The 20,731-nt window shown below is 33.0% G+C and overlaps 1 protein-coding gene across 8 annotated transcripts in view; it reads left to right on the top strand.

The window, feature by feature from the left end:
* The window catches only part of LOC127707937 (multiple PDZ domain protein-like), a 189,105-nt gene that overhangs the window by 80,086 nt on the left and 88,288 nt on the right, over window positions 1-20,731 (top strand). For all 8 annotated transcript variants that reach the window (XM_052212723.1, XM_052212752.1, XM_052212715.1 and 5 more), the window contains 3 exons: window positions 2,184-2,249; window positions 13,025-13,247; window positions 15,069-15,270. In XM_052212723.1, coding sequence (XP_052068683.1) covers window positions 2,184-2,249; window positions 13,025-13,247; window positions 15,069-15,270 — 491 coding nt within the window. The remainder of the gene's footprint in view (window positions 1-2,183; window positions 2,250-13,024; window positions 13,248-15,068; window positions 15,271-20,731) is intronic.

Here is a 20,731-nt window from a genome sequence, read left to right as displayed (position 1 = left end):
ATTAATTTATTAGCATCCTTCCTTTACATAATTTGGACAGTTGAAGCCATTAAATGAAGGTTTTTTTATACCCCCGCTTTAAAAAAGTGGGGTATACTGTTTTACCTCTGTCTGTCCATCCATCCGTCCCATGAATATTTTTCGTCGCATCTTTCTCAGGAACTACATCATAAGGATTTCTGAAATTTGGTTTCAGGGTTTATATAAGTCAGCTATACTGTGTGATGCGATTTCAGATTCATCACTCAACAACTTTCTGTTTACCGTCAAGTATTTGGGCGGGGGTATCATCAGTGAGCAGTAGCTCGCAGTTTCACTTGTTATACCTGGCCTACAATAGTAGCGGGTATAACATTTTAGTCTTTTTCAGATTAAGCTCAATAATCCATTCAGCAAACAAGTTTTTGTTTTCAGATATTGAAAGATGTATTAAAATTTTTCAAAAATTTAGCTTAAGATAAAAAAAAATCCTTTCAAAAAAATAGATAAGTACTATTCTTTTAAGACATTTTAAAGAAATATGTAAATATTAAAACATTGCCATGATTCCTTTTTTCTTTGATAGCATATGCTTTTTTTAGGGTTTTTTGTTAGCCATTTCAAAATTGATAGTTTACTAGTAATTAGTCATATATTAGCTAATTAATGAGTCATAGGCTGCTTTGTCCAGTGGCAGATATTACCTGCATTATCAGGATGATAGCATATTAATGTAATATGAAGACACCCTGCTGTGAACACGTCTGCCATGCTGAGTCAAATTTTTAAAATGCCAGCTCACAAGGTTACGTAATGTCTCACAGAAAGACATATTACCCTACCCGTACACATTACTCTGACTCTGAGCTGACAAGCCTTTGCTCTTAACCATATCTTTGAATTTAAATGTTCAACCAGCATAAAGAATATTACATGTACATGTTATCAGACTTATCATCAATAGTCATGTGTAGAAACGAAGAGAATTTGATTTTTTAGCATGTTATATCACCATTTACCCAAAATTTTAGCTTCCAAAGCATGAAAAGATATATTTTGAAATTTATTATTATATATATACATGTGTAGAAGTGGTTAAGTTATATATATAGTGGTATTGCTGAGATTTAGTAGATAACAGGGTGTGCACAATAGATTTACATGCACCATAGTTGAACCTGTATAAATCACTAAAAGTGATGTTCAGAATGGCCTTTTCCATGCTGAGGTTTATTTTACTTTTATCTAGCTTTGACTTATAAAATTAATTGAAAAACATTAAAAATGAGACCAAAGGGCTTTGGTTTATAATTATCTTAAATATTTCATAGCATAATCAGTTTTAATAGAAAAATGGAGAGTATATTATTTCATTAAGACCCATTACCATACTCATTTAGACAAGTTTTCTTTTACATTCACTGCCATTACATACAAGTAGGACTTTCATTCTGACTTCAGCCAGAAAATTTCTGCAGTTGACATAAATAATATATGTATTCTATGTGCAACAAGTTTATTTTTAAGATTATTTAAAATCGTGAAATCTGGTATTCAACAGCTACATTTTAGGATGATGGCAACATGTCTGTATGAAGCTACAACTTCATGGATCTGCAACAAGTTTCTACTTAATATAGTCTATAAATAGATCAATTAGGAAATAGTTTTGCACTATAGTTATGTCACTGTTTTAGATTTCTGATTGTTACAATGATGCTAAGTAAGCACATCATAATTTATAATTTAAGGGCCAAAATGAATTTTAGCATTGGTCCACTTAAATAAAGAAATGTTGTTTTTCATTTGATAAAAACTTACTGTGTAAGAAGTTTATAAGTTATACAATTAATTAACCAATCATTACTGATGAAATTTAGCTTAACTTTGTATTTTGCAGTCATCTATTTCAGAAAAAAAACAAGTTTAGGAAATCTTACACCTACCTACTATTGACTAGTAACTGAATTTCATATGATTATACAATGATTTCAGTTCTTATTTATCAAGAATATTAAAAAGATTAAATAGGTTTTCAACTCAGTATAATTAACATAATGATGCATACCACATTTACTGCATTTCAAATTCTCCTTTTAATGAATCTACATCTAAAACACAATGAACCAACAATTTTGAAATCCAAAGATTCCAAATACATCTTTAATTAAAATTTAATGGATATTTAACCTCATGTTTTCCAGGAAGCGCCTCCACCATTACCAGTGTCATCACCACCACCTTTAGACATGGTCAATAATTCCATTGGGGTAGGTATTTATAATAACATCATTAAGATTTTTATAGTTATTTTTTTTCAATTGCATGTGGTATCAATGAAGGATTTGTTTTTGAGTTGTGTCCCTTACATTGTTGAACTGTATTTTAGGGGAAATAACTCTGATGGACTTTCTGTTGGAAAAAAAGAGTTATAGTTCATTGTGTTTCCATAAATGCAATGAAAAGAAGCTTGTTCCTTGAACTATGTCCTAAAACTAGATTTGACTTCATATTTTTTTGCTTGACTTATACAAATACTTAGTGTAGATTATTCCATATATGGAGTTGTTGACTTATGCCAGTTATGGCAACAATTTAGGCAACAGATATTCCTTAATTTACACCCCTTCAAAAACCATTCCTAATACAGTTTTGCTAAATTATTACTGTAAAGCCATATGTTTAAGAATAGGGCAAGTTTGTTCTTTTTAATAATTGGATTTTGGTAATCTTTATTTCTGGGACTCAGGTACATCTTTATGTTTTGGGATAAAGGATGCCTAAAATTAATTTTAGGGATATAGCATTATAGGTATGTAACTTCAATGACATTCCTTGAGAATATTGTAAATTTCAAAGTTTCTTAGAATAATGATTTTGTCAAAGTGTCTGTTATTAAGTCTCCCAAACGAAGTTTGGGAAGACTTATTGTTTTTGCTCAGTTCTTATTATTATTATTATTCTTCTTCTTCTTCTTCTTCTTCTTCTTCTTCTTCTTCTTCTTCTTCTTCTTCTTCTTCTTCTTCTTCTTCTTCTTCTTCTTCTTCTTCTTCTTCTTCTTCCGCCGCTTTTAAATTTGAACTTGTCCGCACCCGTTCTCCAAAACCGCTGGTCAGATTAACTTAGGGTTTCACAATATGTTAGACTAACATGTCTAGTGGTGCAATCAGGGTTTTGTTTGTGCAATGGGGTTTATAAAGGGGTACTTTGAGGGGCAAAAAGAAAAGAGGGTTTTACTATAGAACCCTATGGGATTTTATTTTTTAAAATTTTCAAATGATTATAAATTGAAAACCGTTTGTGATAGACACAATCTTTTTAATTGAAAATGTTCTAAATGATAAAGCCCATTAAATGAAATACAGGGTTAATCCCCAGGGGTCACCCCCACCCCCTGCCATTTAAGAAAGTTCTAATACCTTGTAAGTGGTCAAGATCCCCACCCCTAAACCATATATATTCTGGTTTGTCATGCTAAGATGGTTTGAATGATATACAGGGTTAGTCCCCAGGGGTCATCCCGACCCCCTGCCATTTGAGAAAGTTCTAATATCTTGTAAATGGTCGAGATCCCCACCCCTAAACCATATATATTCTGGTTTGTCATGATAAAGCACATCAAATGAAATACAGGGTTAGACCCCAGGGGTCACCCCCACCCCCTGCCATTTAAGAAAGTTCTAATATCTTGTAAGTGGTCAAGATCCCCACCCCTAAACCATATATATTCTGGTTTGTCATGCTAAGATGGTTTGAATGATATACAGGGTTAGTCCCCAGGGGTCATCCCGACCCCCTGCCATTTAAGAAAGTTCTAATATCTTGTAAATGGTCGAGATCCCCACCCCTAAACCATATATATTCTGGTTTGTCATGATAAAGCACATCAAATGTTATACAGGGTTAGTCCCCAGGGGTCACCCCCACCCCCTGCCATTTAAGAAAGTTCTAATATCTTGTAAGTGGTCAAGATCCCCACCCCTAAACCATATATATTCTGGTTTGTCATGCTAAGATGGTTTGAATGATATACGGGGTTAGTCCCCAGGGGTCATCCCGACCCCCTGCCATTTGAGAAAGTTTCTAATATCTTGTAAATGGTCGAGATCCCCACCCCTAAACCATATATATTCTGGTTTGTCATGATAAAGCAACTCAAATGAAATACAGGGTTAGTCCCCAGGGGTCAACCCCACCCCCTGCCACTTAAGAAAGTTCTAATATCTTCAAAGTGGTCAAGATCCCCACCCCTAAACCATATATATTCTTGTTTGTCATGCGAAGATGGTTTGAATGATATACAGGGTTAGTCCCCAGGGGTCATCCCGACCCCCTGCCATTTGAGAAAGTTCTAATATCTTGTAAATGGTTGAGATCCCCACCCCTAAACCATATATATTCCTATTTGTCATGTCTCGAACATTTGAATGACGTATACGGTCAGTCCCCAGGGGTTCCCCCTACCCCCAAGGTTCTAATATCTTGTAAATGGTTGAGATCCCCACCCCTAAACCATATATATTCCTGTTCGTCATGTAATGAACATTTGAATGACGTATAGGGCCAGTCCCCAGGGGTTCCTCCCCACCCCCAATGTTCTAGTATCTTGTAAATGGTCGAGATCCCCACCCTTAAACCATATATATTCTGGTTTGTCATGCCAAGATGATTTGAATGATATACAAGGTTAGTCCCCAGGCATCACTAATGCATATAACTTTACTGGACCAAACCAATTTTCACTGGACATTGCCCAATGTCAGGCGACCCTGGGAATTACGAATTATGGGAGCTTCGTTTGGGAGACTTCGTAACAGCATCCTGTTACAATCATTTCTTGTTCTTAATTTATCTTGTTACTTTTATCTCAGAAGAAAAAAAAAACCTGTAGCAATCTGAATAAAACTGATTGATAGATAGCTGCTTAATGTACAGTGAAAATATATTCATACATATTCAGGAAAATAACATAGTAATAAATTTACATGTACAGGATCAAATGCTGAGTCAGAATGCTTAAAAAATTAACAGTCTGCATCATACCTGCCAACTTTTCAAATTCTCCATGGGGGATTTTAAGAGCAAGAGGACCAAATGCTTATCTTATATTGTCATAAGTGTACTTAGTGGTGGCCTTTGGTGGCCTTCAGCTGTTATCTGCTCTTTGGTCGGGTTGTTGTCTCTTTGACATATTCCCTATTTCCATTCTCAATTTTATTAATCTACTACTGTATTGTTTGAAGGATGATATATGTGCTTAAATACCCTTTTAGCTCATTTGAATGCCTCTTTTGAGGAGTTCAGTTTATATAATAAAGAATTCAAAATTCAGGTCAACACCTCTCATGCGGATATCCCCCATAAATCGGGATAGTTGGCTGGTCTGCTGCAGGAAACATGTCAGTGATTTTCCGTAGTTTCACCTATGCTCTTTTTTCCAAGCCTCCGTTCTTTGTCCTATCACTTTTTCTATAGCTAATATAATTTTAAAAATTTCAAAAATATTGTTAGTTAGAAATAAGATAACATTGGTCATATGAAGAGAAGTTGTTGGAAAGAGTTCCATATGGCATCCCAAGGAATAAACTAAGATGTTATTGTGCTCATTTAATATGGTGTGGTGTCATATGGAACTCTTTCCAAATTGCAACAAATACAAAAAGTGGTTGACAGCTTATATAGACTACTAATGAATGATTGATTAATTGATTTCTTGATGTTTATTGCCACTTTCAGCACTATTTGCTACATTTTAGTGGCCAGTTTTTATACGACCGCAAAAATTTTGTGGTTGTATATTGGTATCACGTTATCGTCATCGTCATCGTCCGAAGACACATTGGTTTCCGGACAATAGCTTTTGTTTAAGTGTATGGATTTCTATGAAATTTTACCATAAGGTTTATGACCACAAAAGGAAGGTTGGGATTGATTTTGGGGGTTATGGTCCTAACAATTCAGGAATAAGGGGCCAAAATGGGGCCCAAATAAGCATTTTTATACGCCCGTCAATTTTTGACGGGACGTATTATGGTATACAAATGTCCGGTATCCGTCCGTCTGTCTGTCTGTCCGTCTGTCTGTCCGGCGTTAACATGTCGCACCGTAACTTGAGAATGACTTATCCAAATTTCATGAAACTTAATATAGTTGTTTCTTATGATGATCAAACGATCTGTATACTTTTTGGTGAAAATAAGATTAAAACTTTTTGAGTTACGGGACTTAGTAAATAAAACAGGTGTGTGTTTTTATACACCCGTTTAAGGGACGTATTATGGTATACCGTTGTCTGTCTGTCCGTCCGTCTGTCTGTCCGTCCGTCCGCCCGTCTGTCCGTCGTCAACATGTCGGACATTAACTCAAAAATGCTTTAACCAATTTGCATAAAACTTTGGTGAATTGTTTATATCTATTGACGTGAGCTCCCTTTCGTTTTTTATAAAATTTAGATTTTACGTTTCTAAGTTATGGGGTTTTATTCATAAAAAAAAAGGGGGATTTTCCAGTTTTCGGACAATATGTCGAGAATGCTTTCAGCAAATTGCAAGAAATTGTGATGAATTGTTTATATCTATTGACATGAGCTCCCTTTCGAATTTTATAAATTTTAGATTTTACGTTTCCAAGTTACAGGGTTTTATTCATAAAAAAAGGGGGGATTTTCCAGTTTTCGGACAAAAACTCAAAAATGCAGCTGTTTATTCTAGTTTCCAGACAATAACTTGTGAAATGGTGTATGGATCTCTCTGAAATTATACCACAAGTTACCATATCACAAAGGGATGGTAAGAATTTGCTTTGGGGGATTATGGCTCAAACTGTTTAGGAATTAGGGGCAAAAAAGGGGGAAAATAAGGGTTTCAAGGTTAATGGACAATTACTTAAGTACAAAACATAAGATTAAAGCAGTGTAAGGGAGGTTATTCAAACACATATTGTCAAATTACCTCCCTTACACTGCTTGTAAATTATTTATAAAGAAATGTATTGTCTTTAGGTGATTAGCTGTCAATTTATTTTTAGAAGTTACTATTTTAAAAATGTTTAATAAAGGTAATTTAATTATAGCCATGATTATGTATGTTAAGGAATTTTATTTTTAGATATTACTATTTAATGTTGATGATGGAGGCTTTTAAATTTTAGGCATGATTTTGATGTCATTTTTTTATTTTAAAAATTATTTAATTTTAGCCATGATTATGTATGTGAAGGAATTTTATTTTTAGATATTACTATTTAATGTTGTTGATGAAAGTGTTTTAATTTTAGGCATGATTATGATGTCATTTTCTATTTTAATACGTTTATGATGTATTTAAATGGGTTTTTATGGTTGCAAAGTCCTAGCTGTCAATTTATTTTTAGAAGTTACTTTTAAATGCTGATGAAGGAATTTTATTTTTAGATATCACTATTAAAAGTTGCTGATGAAGATTTTTTAATTTTAGCCACGACTATGATGTCATCTTCTATTTTAATATTTTATGGTTTAAAAAAGCATTTTTCTAGTTTCCAGACAGTAATTTGTGATTAAGTGTATGGATCTCTCTAAAATTGTACTACAAGGTTCCATATTACAAAGGAAAGACTGCAATTGAGTTTGATGGTTAATGCTAAAAGGGGGATTCAAAAAGTTTGGGGGGAAAGGGGGGGTTCCTAATTTTTTTTTAAAAGGGTCATATTTTTTTTCAAATTTTTGAAAAGTTTCAAGAAGAAATCTTCAATTGCACAGTATGGCGCATTAGATTTTTAAGATCTTTGACCACACTTATTTTGTGTCAGAAACCTATATCATGTCAAAAATTTGATCACAATCCAAATTCAGATAGTATTAAGCTTGAATATTGTGTCCAAATTTGCCCCAACTGTTCAGGGTTCGACCACTGAGGTCATATCAGGCTGCGCTCAGCGAAGCATTTTATTGGGGTTATAGTCCTAACAATTTGTGAATTAGGGGCCAAAATGGGGCCCAAATAAGCATTTTTCTAGTTCCAGACAATAACTTGTGGAACGGTGTATGGATCTCTCTGAAATTATACCACAAGTTTCCATACCACAAAGGGATGGTTAGGATTGGCTTTGGGGGGTTACCGTTTTGGAATTAGGGGCAAAAAAGGGGGAAAAACAAGGGTTTCCTGGTTAATGGACAATTAAAAAAAAGTACTATGTTATGTTTGGATTACCTACCTTACACTGCTTTTAAATTATGTACAAAGAAATGTTGTATTGTCAATTTGTCTGGCGAAGCAATTTATTATATTTAGAGGAAGTCTGTGATATTTAAGTTTGATGTTGCATGAGCATAGTATTTCATGTATATAAATATCATGATGACCCCAAACCATGTGTTCATGCTCCAAACTATAATAGTTTTCAGATGAACATAATTTTAGAGGTAGCTGGCAGTTTATATCCTCCTCTTTTTATTGCTCATTCCATTAATTTTAGATTATTCAGGCATCGCAGAAAGTTTCTCATATTAGTGCATAAATTTGACTTATGGTGGTATGGATTTAACAAATACTGATTTATAATCCTCCCGTTAATATCACCATATAATTGTATTACATAATGTTAGTCTTGACACTAGGATTACCCTTTATCAAGAACTGATTTAATAATGTAGCCATTTTGACTACACCAAGTCAGGTTTAATTTATTGAGTAATTCGAGGAATATAAAACAGTGGATAATGTACCAAGGAGGAAAACCATGTAAATGTCAGACAATACCATGAGCAAAAGATAAAAGATGAACAGTCAAATAACAGTCGTCAAAACACTTCATAGAAAACCAAAAATTTAGCAACACAAAATTTACAGAAATTTTAACATCTATCATTTTGTTACCTGGTGATAAATCACATTGGTCGTTGTCTAGAACAAGGAAATAGGTCAGAATTGTGGCTATGACATGTGGAACATATCCGTTGTCATCTTGGTTACTCAAATATTCCATAACAGTCAATCATAAACTGATGTGGTCTGCAGAACTTTTGAATCAAAGCCATGACTTCAACTTTACCATTAAGATTAATTTAGTTGCAAGAACTTGACAAATGACACTAAAGGGAGCTTTAACGTTATCAGTAATAGGATGTATTTCTTATCCATTATATTGTACAAATTAGCATTGTCTGAATTTTTTCAATAATTAAATTTTCCTGATATCTCCTTACTCCAGTTATTTTTCAGTTACTAATAGGTCAAGGATATTTTCCTCTAAATAATATATTAAAGAGCAGAGCTTCTATTAAGTAATGACATTTGATTAGCGTATAATGTATTGCTTGATGTCCTTGAACTTAAGCATGAAGAGTTGACAGCTATCTTGATTTAAAAAGTCTTGCTTGTAATATGTCTAATTAATTAATTTGACGAGATCAGTCTGATTAAAACAGAGTTATCTACACTTTATCGATTTTCTTCTTATCCATTAGTTATTGGGAAAGATGGACTTGTTGGATTGAATTTGTGTCTGTTATTGACATTCTGTTTAATAAAATGCAGTTTTGATGTTGACATCGTTTTACCGCAACAAGGGATGGCTGTCAAGATGTCAACTTCCAGAACATTAACTCGTTAATTAATGTAGGGTTTGATTGGCCGGAAAATCAGATACATTAATTCAGATGGATGCAGTTATGATGAAAAGTTTCCAAGCTTTGTAGAAAAAATTTCTATTGTTATTCAGTTTCAAAAGAAATTAGTCCCTTATAAATTCACTAATGATAAATGTCCCTTCTGTATTGATCATAGATGCTTCAGTGTCTTTGTTTGATTATTTATACACAGAATTAGTAGTTAGTTATGTTAGTATGTTTTAATTCATATCAATATCACAGCTGCCCAACACTTACTGACCCAATATGGAAAAAAAATTGTTTATGTGAGCTGTGCAGCTTCAAGCAGTGTTTCTTTTTGTAAACCTCACTGTGCGTGGATGTTAAAGATTTTTTGTCTCGCCTTGACGGAGTCAAAAAGCGTGACATAGGTATGCTGTTTACGGCGGCAACGACGGCAACGGCGTCAACAATGTATTAGTTTGTGATTAGGTCTAGTTCATGGTGAACCACTTGTGGTAGGTCAATGATATTTGGTATGCAGTTGTATTAGCATTGGCACATCTCATTACAATGGAGATTATTTGGCCCCGCCCCCTCAGTCAAGGTCTATTGACTTTGAAACTTTTCATAGTTTACATGTATTAGTTTGTGATTAGGTAAATTTATGGGGAACCACTAGTGGTAGGTCAATGATATTTGGTATGCAGTTGTATAAGTATTGGCATATCTCATTTCCATGGAGATTATTTGGCTCCGCCCCCTTAGTCATGGTCTATAGACTTTGAAAATTTTGCTAAGTTTACATGTATTAGTTTGTGATTAGGTCAGTTCAAGGGGAACCATTAGTGGTAGGCCAATGTTAATTGGTGTTCAGTTGTATAAGCATTAGCACATCTCATTTCCATGGAGAATATTTAGCCCCGCCTCCTCAGTCATGGTCTATTTACTTTGAAACATTTGCTTAGTTTACATGTATTAGTTTGTGATTAGATCAGTTTAAGATGAACTGCTAATGTTAAGTCAATGATATTTGGTATGCAAATTTATTGGCATTTGCAATTATCGTTTCCATGAAGATTATTTAGCCCCACCCCTGATCATGGTTCATTGACTTTGAAACTTTTACATAGTTTACAAGTTAATGTTTGTGTTTAGGTTTGTTTAAAGGGAACGACTTATAATAAGTCAATGGTATTTGGTATGCAGTTGTATTAGCATTGGCACATCTCATTCCATGGAGATTGTTTAGCCATTTACCTTCAGTCATGGTTCATCGACTTTGAATATTTGCATAACTTACATGTTAAAGTATTGCTATTTTAATTTCAACATTTGCATTATCAAAATTACAAAAAGGCGAGACATATCTCTGTGATAACAGTTTATTTAAGAATTCTTATATATATTTATATAGTTTATAGATATATAGATTTCAACCATCAAACTTTAGGTAATAGATTGCCTTGCACACATCTATAGACTTTTTTTATGTATATAACATAGGTTTTGCTCATTGTTGAAGGCCATACAGATACCTATAGTTTTTACATCCTCCTCCTTGGGTCTCTAGTGAATAGGTGTCTCATTGACAATCCTACCACAAATCTTTATTTCATATATGTATATATATATATACAATTTTTGTTTCTATACGCCCATTTACAGGACATATTATGGTATACAGTTGTCCATCTTTCCGTCTGTCTGTCCATCTGTCTGTCTGTCGTCAACATGTCAGACAATAACTCAAAAATGCTTTAACCAATCTGCATGAAATTTTGGCGAATTGTTTATATCTATTGACGTGAGATCTCTTTCGTTTTTTATAAATTTTAGATTTGAAGTTTCCAAGTTATTGTGTTTTATTCATTAAAAAGGGGGATTTTCCAGTTTTCGGACAATTTCACCAATTTGCAAGAAACTTTGGTGAATTGTTTATAAATGTATTGACATGAGATCAATTTTGATTTTTATAAATTTTAGATTATACGTTTCTGAGTTAGGGGATTTTATTCATTAAAAGAGGGGGATTTTCCAGTTTTCGGACAATAACTTTAAAGTGCTTTGAGCAGTTTCATGAAAATATGGTGAATTGTTTATATCTATTGACGTAAGCTCCGTACGATTTTTATAAATTTTAGATTTTACATTTCGGAGTAATGGAATTTTATTCAAAAAAAGGGGGTGATTTTCAAGTTTTCGGACAATATCTTTAAAGTGCTTTGAGCAGTTTCATGAAACTTTGGTGACTGGTTTATATCTATTAAGATAACCTCCCTTTAATTTTTAATAAATTTCTGATATGACATTGAGAAGTTATTGAACTTTATTCTTTGAAAAAGCGAAGGGCGTATCATGCGCTCATGGCGCAGCTGTTTATTAGTCATGTTGCAGAAAAATTGATATACATTATGAAGTTTTGAATGATATTGGAGGAAAAGGTTGAAAATGAAAAGGAATGTTTGCTAAACCTCCCAAATTAAAAAAAAGATATATTATAATTTAGGAAGACATGTTAATGGCCCCAAAAAATACTGCAGCAATCTTATTGAAAATATTAAGAACATAAAAAAACATACTGTGTCATGCATTTATTTCTAATCTTATTTTTTGCAGTTGTAGCATGTCAGTACAGATTTAAATATTCAATTTTCTTCTTTTCCCTATTATCTGTGTCATTGTAGAGAATTAGGCTGACATGCAAAATCTTCTTAAATATTTGTCTCTTTTGACCCAGTGTCTTAAAAGTGTATCAGACTTATTAAACCAGCCTTCCAAGGATAAAAGTATGCTTGAGAGTTCTTAATGCTGTACTTGACTTTTATATAATACAATGTCTAGTGTTGTAGATAACATAATTAATTCTCTAGAGTTTTTTCATTAGAAACCTTGCAGATTTAAAATTGATATGAAAATGCATTGGCAAGATTAAATAATGTAGTATTAAGTGCAAATGAACTCTGAAGTGGAAGTAGGATCAAAGAATTCAATAGTCTAGTCAAATTCAACAGGTCCTTATGCATTGTTAAGTTGTCTTTAGGATTTCCTATGTCTCTCCCACTTCATGTGTGGGGAGACATATTGTTAATTACAAAAGTTTGTCAAGGCAAGAACTCTTACAGGGCTATAGCCAGGATTTCTCTGAGGAAATAATCTGGGGTCATCACGCTCTGTTTTTTAAAAAGTTCAATCAATCTAGTCTTTAATAGTATTGTTTGTTTTCAGGTAGGGGGTGGATGTCGTCCATAAATGAATACATTTGCACCACATGCCATTTCTATATGTAGATAATTTTGTCAATGCAAGTTTTTCTACAATTTGCAATACAATGGCAAGAAAATTGACAGAATTGCTTTATAAAATTTGAGATTTTACATTTCAATGTTTAGTAACATTGGATATCATTTTTTAAGTTTGACTGTCCTTGGGGAGGAATAAAATGTTTCTTTGTCAAAAATAAAATTGTATTTTCAGAGTCCAGACCAAGCAGATGCAGCAGGTTCTATACCTATACCACATTCCTCTCCTCAGCCAATCACAAGTGACCTTAAACAAGCATCTCCGTCATCATCATTGTCTCCAGGGAGATCACCGATTTCCTCGCCAAGTCTCACGAGAACACTGTCAGGGGGAGCTGATTCATTACCTGTATCATTAGAAAAACAAATCAAAATTAAAAAAGGAAATGATCAATTAGGTAAGTTGTCAGGAATTCATCTCAATTTTACTTTTTGGTATGGTCAACAAATATCTGAATTGTTTTGCTAGTTCTTATAGTACTAATACACATTATTGCTAATTGTCCGCCATAACTGGATATCACAGAAGTTCCTGTAAAACTTTGAAGTCACAAGAGAAAATGTCTGACGCCACAAAAAGTTATTTTTGTATGACGTCAATAGTTCAAGTGTCGCAAATTCTCGGGTCAAGTGTTGCTGATTCCCAAATAGCGACAAGGTCTATTGTACACTAATATAATATTGTAATAATATATATTACAGTCTTTGTATACCAATTTAGATAAGGGATCATGTTCAATTTTTATTCTATCTTTATAAAGCAAAGATCTATATGTATACCTTGTGATTGTTGTGTCATCCAGTCTTTGTATTCTCAACTCTGCCTAGATTTTTATTTAACATAAATATAATTATTAGTGAACAATAGCATTATCTTATCTAGCCAAGTTTGGCAATATAAGCTATTGCCATCATAGGTGTCTGTCATCATACATCCTTGACGGGACTTTTGAATAAAAGTCTTTTACTCTGAAACAACTTGACCATTTTCAAGAAGGGAATGATTCTTTTGGTATCTAGATAAAGTAAAGAATGTTTGGCCTCTCAAAATAAAACAACAATTCAACCTAGCACAAAATAGACACAAAGGTAAAATGCAAGTAATAATCAAACATTCCTGAAAACCATAAATAGAGTTAATCTTAATGGGTAAGACATATTTCATGTGACAACTCTTGCTTAAAGTTAAGAAATTGTTTAAGCATATTATAATAAAATAATGTCACATATATATATATATATGTGACATTATTTTATTATAATATGCTTAAACAAATATATATATATATAAATGAGTCTAAATTGAAAACAACGTTCAAACCTATGATTGCATTGGATAAAAACCGCAATTTTTATACGTGTGCATGTAACAAATTTCGTTGTAGAGGGGTCTGAATACAGCACAAACAACATTTTCCAAAAGACCAAAAGAGTGAAAAAATATATTTTAACAAAACGCATTTGACTAACAGGTTGAACCACTGATGTTCTTAAACCCTGCTGACTGCCATTGACGATTGTCAAATAAATTGATCAAAAGGTGTAACAAAATGGATCTCTATATAAATATATATATATATACCATCAAGCTACAAGCTAGATACATTTTTTCTGATTTGTTTAGAATGTGATTACCTTTTACCAAATTTTAATACATTTATGTACCCAAATTTTAAATCATAAAACTTTAAAAGAAGTTTTCAACAGATACAACACAAACATTGAAATTGTTTTGCAGTTTATACCTGATATATATATATATATAATATACTGTGGATTCATATATTCCCATGGATACTAATTTTCCTGGATTGAGGAAAAATTGTATTTTCATGAGTATTTGATTTCGTGGCAAAAAAACATATCGAAATTTTGTACTTCGTTGAACGTCTTAATTCGAGGTTTACCTTTGCACACTGAATCCAGACAAAAGTGGTATCCCACATATAAAATAAATTCACAGTATGTGAAAAAATGTGTCTGAAAACAGAATTATAGAAAATACAAAGGTTAATAACATATCAAAATCAAGGATACATCCACTTATGATAAAAGATGAACTTTTTAATTTAGCCTTTCAAAACAGAAAACGAAAAGTTCCTTAATTGTTAACTTCATATAAGACATTGTTGTAACAAATTATTGAATATATAATATAGCATGTCGTTTTCTTTAAGATTTAAAAATTAAAATTATGATGAAAGTTTTCTTTTAATTAGGTCTTACAGTGGAATCAACAGACAAAGGAATAAATGGATGCCATGTTAAATCCATTGCCACAAATAGTGCTGTAGGGAAAGATGGGAGGATTAAGATTGGAGATTATATTGTGTCAGTTAACAACGAGAGTACCAGGAAGATTACTAATGCTCAAGTCAGGGCCATCATTAGAAGGGCCTCTTTATTAGGATTTGATATTAGGTAAGATACAAAGTTTAATCTTTAAGGAATAAAACCACTAATTCATACCCTTATTGCTTTCTATGTTAAATTCTGCAATTTCAAGCTTTAATGGCTACTTTGTCTTAAGTTCAAATATAGTGGCAGTCATTTCATGTCAAAACTATACCTTATCCTGACTTGTACTGAAAAAATTCAATATACCTTAAATTGCATATTAGAGCGCACTGAAAAACCAGTACTTCTGATCTGAACAACAGGGTAAATGTGCCCTATTTTATTTTCATTATTTTTTTTTTATTATTATTCAAAATAAACTTTCAACAAGGATTCTAAAGTGATCCCAAGTCCTTAAGCTTTCATTTGATACCACAATTACCCCAATATTTTACTGATTGACAAATTAACAGCTATTCGTAGGAACTATTTTGTTTAAAATATGTACTTCTAACTTCTATGTTCTTTCTGACTGGGCCCGTATTAGTGGTTCTATACCTTAATGGTTAGATTATTATAACTAAACAAAACTATTGTAGAGCTGCTTAATCAACAAGTAGAGATCATATTGCTGAAGCTAGTACCATAAATAATTCTTCTAGCAACAGAAAAGGGTAACTGTGCCTGTAGTTCATAACTTGTCTAGACACTGGGTGATTTATTCATTACTTGTCTAGACACTGGGTGATTTATTCATAACTTGTCTAGACACTGGGTGATTTATTCATTACTTGTCTAGACACTGGGTGATTTATTCATAACTTGTCTAGACACTGGGTGATTTATTCATTACTTGTCTAGACACTGGGCGATTTATTCATAACTTGTATAGACACTGGGTGATTTATTCATAACTTGTCTAGACATTGGATGATTTTTCATTACTTGACTAAACACTGGGTGAATTATTCATAACTTGTCTGTACACAAGATGATTTATTTATAACTATCAGAAACTGGGTGATTTATTCATTACTTGTCTAGACACTGGGTGATTTATTCATAACTTTTCTAGACACTGGATGATTTATTCATAACTTGTCTTAGACACTTGGTGATTTATTCATAACTTGTCTAGACACTGGGTGATTTATTCATTACTTGTCTAGACACTGGGTGATTTATTCATAACTTGTCTAGACACTGGGTGATTTATTCATTACTTGTCTAGACACTGGGCGATTTATTCATAACTTGTATAGACACTGGGTGATTTATTCATAACTTGTCTAGACACTGGATGATTTTTCATTACTTGACTAAACACTGGGTGAATTATTCATAACTTGTCTGTACACAAGATGATTTATTTATAACTATCAGAAACTGGGTGATTTATTCATTACTTGTCTAGACACTGGGTGATTTATTCATAACTTTTCTAGACACTGGATGATTTATTCATAACTTGTCTTAGACACTTGGTGATTTATTCATAACTTGTCTAGACACTGGTTGATTTATTCATTACTTGACTAAACACTGGGTGATTTATTCATAACTTGTCTAGACACTGGGTGATTTATTCATAACTTGTCTAGACACTGTGATTTCAAGCTTTCGAGATTTCAAACCGATAGTTTAGACTTTTGTCTACTGTTGTTGTTCCCTTGGTGTCTGAATTGGTTTTTTCACATTGTTGGGTTACTGTTTCATTGCTTCATACCCACATTGTCTTTTATTCATATTTATCTTATCATCGGTAGAAAAATGAAAAAAATGTTATATATTACTAAATTTATAAGCAACAAAGTTTGTCAGCTTTCCATCATAGAAGGTGACAATAATTTTATTTCTATATGTCATTGACATGTTTCCAAGGAAAACTTCTGCCCCTATCCAGCATGCCCTAATTTTTCAGTAGCAGTCCTCATCATCCTGTTTGGCTTACTTAGCATATTCTATGATTTCTTTGTTCCTGTTCTGAAAATGTATCTAATATTTGCTTCTAGACAATCAATCAATCAATTACAATTTTCATTTGAGTGTTAAAATGTTGATTTTGTTTTTGTGGTTTGTAATTGATACAAAATAGCAAAAAAGAAATTAAACCATTGGAAGAGGTACATATAGAATAACCATACATTGTCTTGAAATATAAATTGTATTTGTACAAGGCTTAGAAACAGGTAGAAAGCGAGGCTTTGAGCCTTGTATAAATAAAATTTATAATTCGAGACAATGTATGGTTATTATACCCCACGCAACGAGTTACGGAGGGTATAATGTTTTTGATCCGTCTGTCCGTCCGTCAGTCCTATTTCTTGTCATCGCAACTCCTCTCAAACCACACAACAGAATTTCACGAAACCTTTTTAGATAATAAGGACATACTATGTAGTTGTGCATATCGACAGGAAATTACGATTCAATTTTTTTTCTAGGAGTTACGCCCCTTTGAACTTATTTACTTTAATGTACTACTGCAACAGTTTGTCATCGCAACTCCTCTCAAACCACACAACAGAATTTCATGAAACCTTTTCAGATAATAAGGACATACTTTGTAGTTGTGCATATCAACAGGAAATTACTATTCCATTTTTTTCCCAGGAGTAACACCCGTTTGAACTTATTTGCCCAATATACTACTGCAACCTTTTGTCATCGCAACTCCTCTCAAACCACACAACAGAATTTCATGAAACCTTTTCAGATAATAAGGACATACTACGTAGATGTGCATATCGACAGGAAATTACGATTCAATTTTTTTTCCAGGAGTTACGCCCCTTTGAACTTATTTGCTTTAATGTACTACTGCAACCTTTTGTCATCGCAACTCCTATCAAACCACACAACAGAATTTCATGAAACCTTTTCAGATAATAAGGACATACTACGTAGATGTGCATATCGACAGGAAATTACAATTCAAATTTTTATACGACCGCAAAAATTAAAAATTTTTTGGTCGTATATTGGTATGACGTTGGCGTCGTCGTCGTCGTCGTCGTCGTCGTCGTCCGGCGTCGTCTGGCGTCGTCCGAAGACACATTGGTTTTCGCACTCTAACTTTAGTTTAAGTGAATGGATCTCCATGAAATTTCACCATAAGGTTCAATACCACGAAAGGAAGGTTGGGATTGATTTTGGGGGTTATGGTACCAACAGTTAAGGAATTAGGGGCCAAAAAGGGGCCAAAAATAAGCATTTTTGTAACTTTCAGACAATAACTTGTGTGTAAGTGTATGGATCTCTCTGACATTGTACCACAAGGTTCCATATCACAAAGGGAAGGCTGTAATTGATTTTGGGGGTAATTGCCTCAAAATTTTAGGAATTAGGGGCCAAAAAAGGGGCAAAAAACAAGCATTTTTCTAGTTTCATGACAATAACTTGTGTGTAAGTGTTTGGATATTTCTGAAATTGTACTACAAGGTTCCATATCACAAAGGGAAAGCTGGAATTGAGTTTGGGGGTAATTGCCCGAAACGTTTAGGAATTGGGGGCCAAAAAGGGGCCAAAAATAAGCATTTTTCTAGTTTCCAGACAATAACTTGTGTTCAAGTGTATGGATCTCTCTGAAATTGTACTGCAAGGTACCATACCACAAAGGGAAGGCTGGGATTGAGTTTGGGGGTGATGAACCATAAGGGGGTTCAAAAAATTTGGGGGGGGGGGGGGGGATTTTTTTTTTTTTTTTTTTTCTTTTTTTCCTTTTTTTTTTCTTTTAAAATTTTCCATTTTAAGTTGGTTATTTCTGATTTATATTTAAAAGCAAATTATAATGATATGGTAGGAGATACACACCAAACAGAATGTGTAAATTATTATATAATAAGTATTGTGCAATAGCAAGAAATTTTCAATTGCACAGTATTGCACAATACCAAGAAATCTTCAATTGCACAGTATTGCGCAATAGCAAGAAATCTTCAATTGCACAGTATTGCGCAATAGCAAGAAATATCCAATAGCACAATATTGCGCAATAGCAAGAAATTGTCAATTGTACAGTATTGCGCAATAGCAAGAAATATTCAATTGCACAGTATTGTGCAAAAGAAGATACTTCGTATAAATTGCTTATTTCTTGATCAATTTCAATGGGGTTTTATTCTTGAATTCTTGGGGTTCTTTAATATGCTGAATCTAACCGTGTATTAAGTTTTTGGATTTTGGGCCCCGTTTTTAAATTGGTCCACATTGAGGTCCAAAGGGTCCAAAATTTAACTTTGTTTGATTTCATCAAAAATTGAATTATTGGGGTTCTTTGATATGCTGAATCTAACCGTGTATTTAGATTTTTAATTTTGGGTCCTGTTTTTTTAAATTGGTCTACATTAAGGTCCAAAGGGTCCAAAATTAAACTTAGTTTGATTTTAACAAAAATTGAATTCTTGGGGTTCTTTGATATGCTGAATCTAAACATGTATTTAGATTTTTGATTATGGGCCCAGTTTTCAAGTTGGTCCAAGTTGGGTCCAAAATTAAACTTTGTTTGATTTCAACAAAAATTGAATATATGGGGTTCTTTGATATGCTGAATCTAAACATGTATTTAGATTTTAGATTTTTGGCCCAGTTTTCAAGTTGGTCCAAATTGGGGTCCAAAATTAAACTTTGTTTGATTTCAACAAAAATTGAATATATGGGGTTCTTTGATATGCTGAATCTTACCATGTATTTAGATTTTTTATTTGTGGGCCCGCTATCAAATTGGTTCATATTGAGGTCAAAAGGGTCCAAAATTAAACTTTGTTTGATTTCATCAAAAATTGAATTATTGGGGTTCTTTGATATGCCAAATCTAACCGTGTATTTAGATTTTTAATTTTGGGTCCTGTTTTTTAAATTGGTCTACATTAAGGTCCAAAGGGTCCAAAATTAAACTTTAGTTTGATTTTAACAAAAATTGAATTTTTAGGGTTCTTTGATATGCTGAATCTAAACATGTGTTTAGATTTTTGATTATGGGACCAGTTTTCAAGTTGATCCAAGTTGGGGTCCAAAATTAAACTTTGTTTGATTTCAACAAAAATTGAATAATGGGGTTCTTTGATATGCTGAATCTAAACATGTATTTAGATTTTAGATTTTTGGCCCAGTTTTCAAGTTGGTCCAAATTGGGGTCCAAAATTAAACTTTGTTTGATTTCAACAAAAATTGAATATATGGGGTTCTTTGATATGCTGAATCTTACCATGTATTTAGATTTTTTATTTGTGGGCCCGCTATCAAATTGGTTCATATTGAGGTCAAAAGGGTCCAAAATTAAACTTTGTTTGATTTCATCAAAAATTGAATTATTGGGGTTCTTTGATATGCCAAATCTAACCGTGTTTTTAGATTTTTAATTTGGGTCCCGTTTTTTAAATTTGTCTACATTAAGGTCCAAAGGGTCCAAAATAAAACTTAGTTTGATTTTAACAAAAATTGAATTCTTCGGGTACTTTGATATGCTGAATCTAAACATGTGTTTAGATTTTTGATTATGGGACCAGTTTTCAAGTTTGTCCAAGTTGGGGTCCAAAATTAAAGT

Source organism: Mytilus californianus, unplaced genomic scaffold (assembly GCF_021869535.1).
Source record: "Mytilus californianus isolate M0D057914Y unplaced genomic scaffold, xbMytCali1.0.p SCAF_1, whole genome shotgun sequence".
In the NCBI taxonomy this organism is placed as follows: Eukaryota; Metazoa; Mollusca; class Bivalvia; order Mytilida; family Mytilidae; genus Mytilus; species Mytilus californianus.
This window is presented reverse-complemented; position numbering and strand designations above follow the sequence as displayed.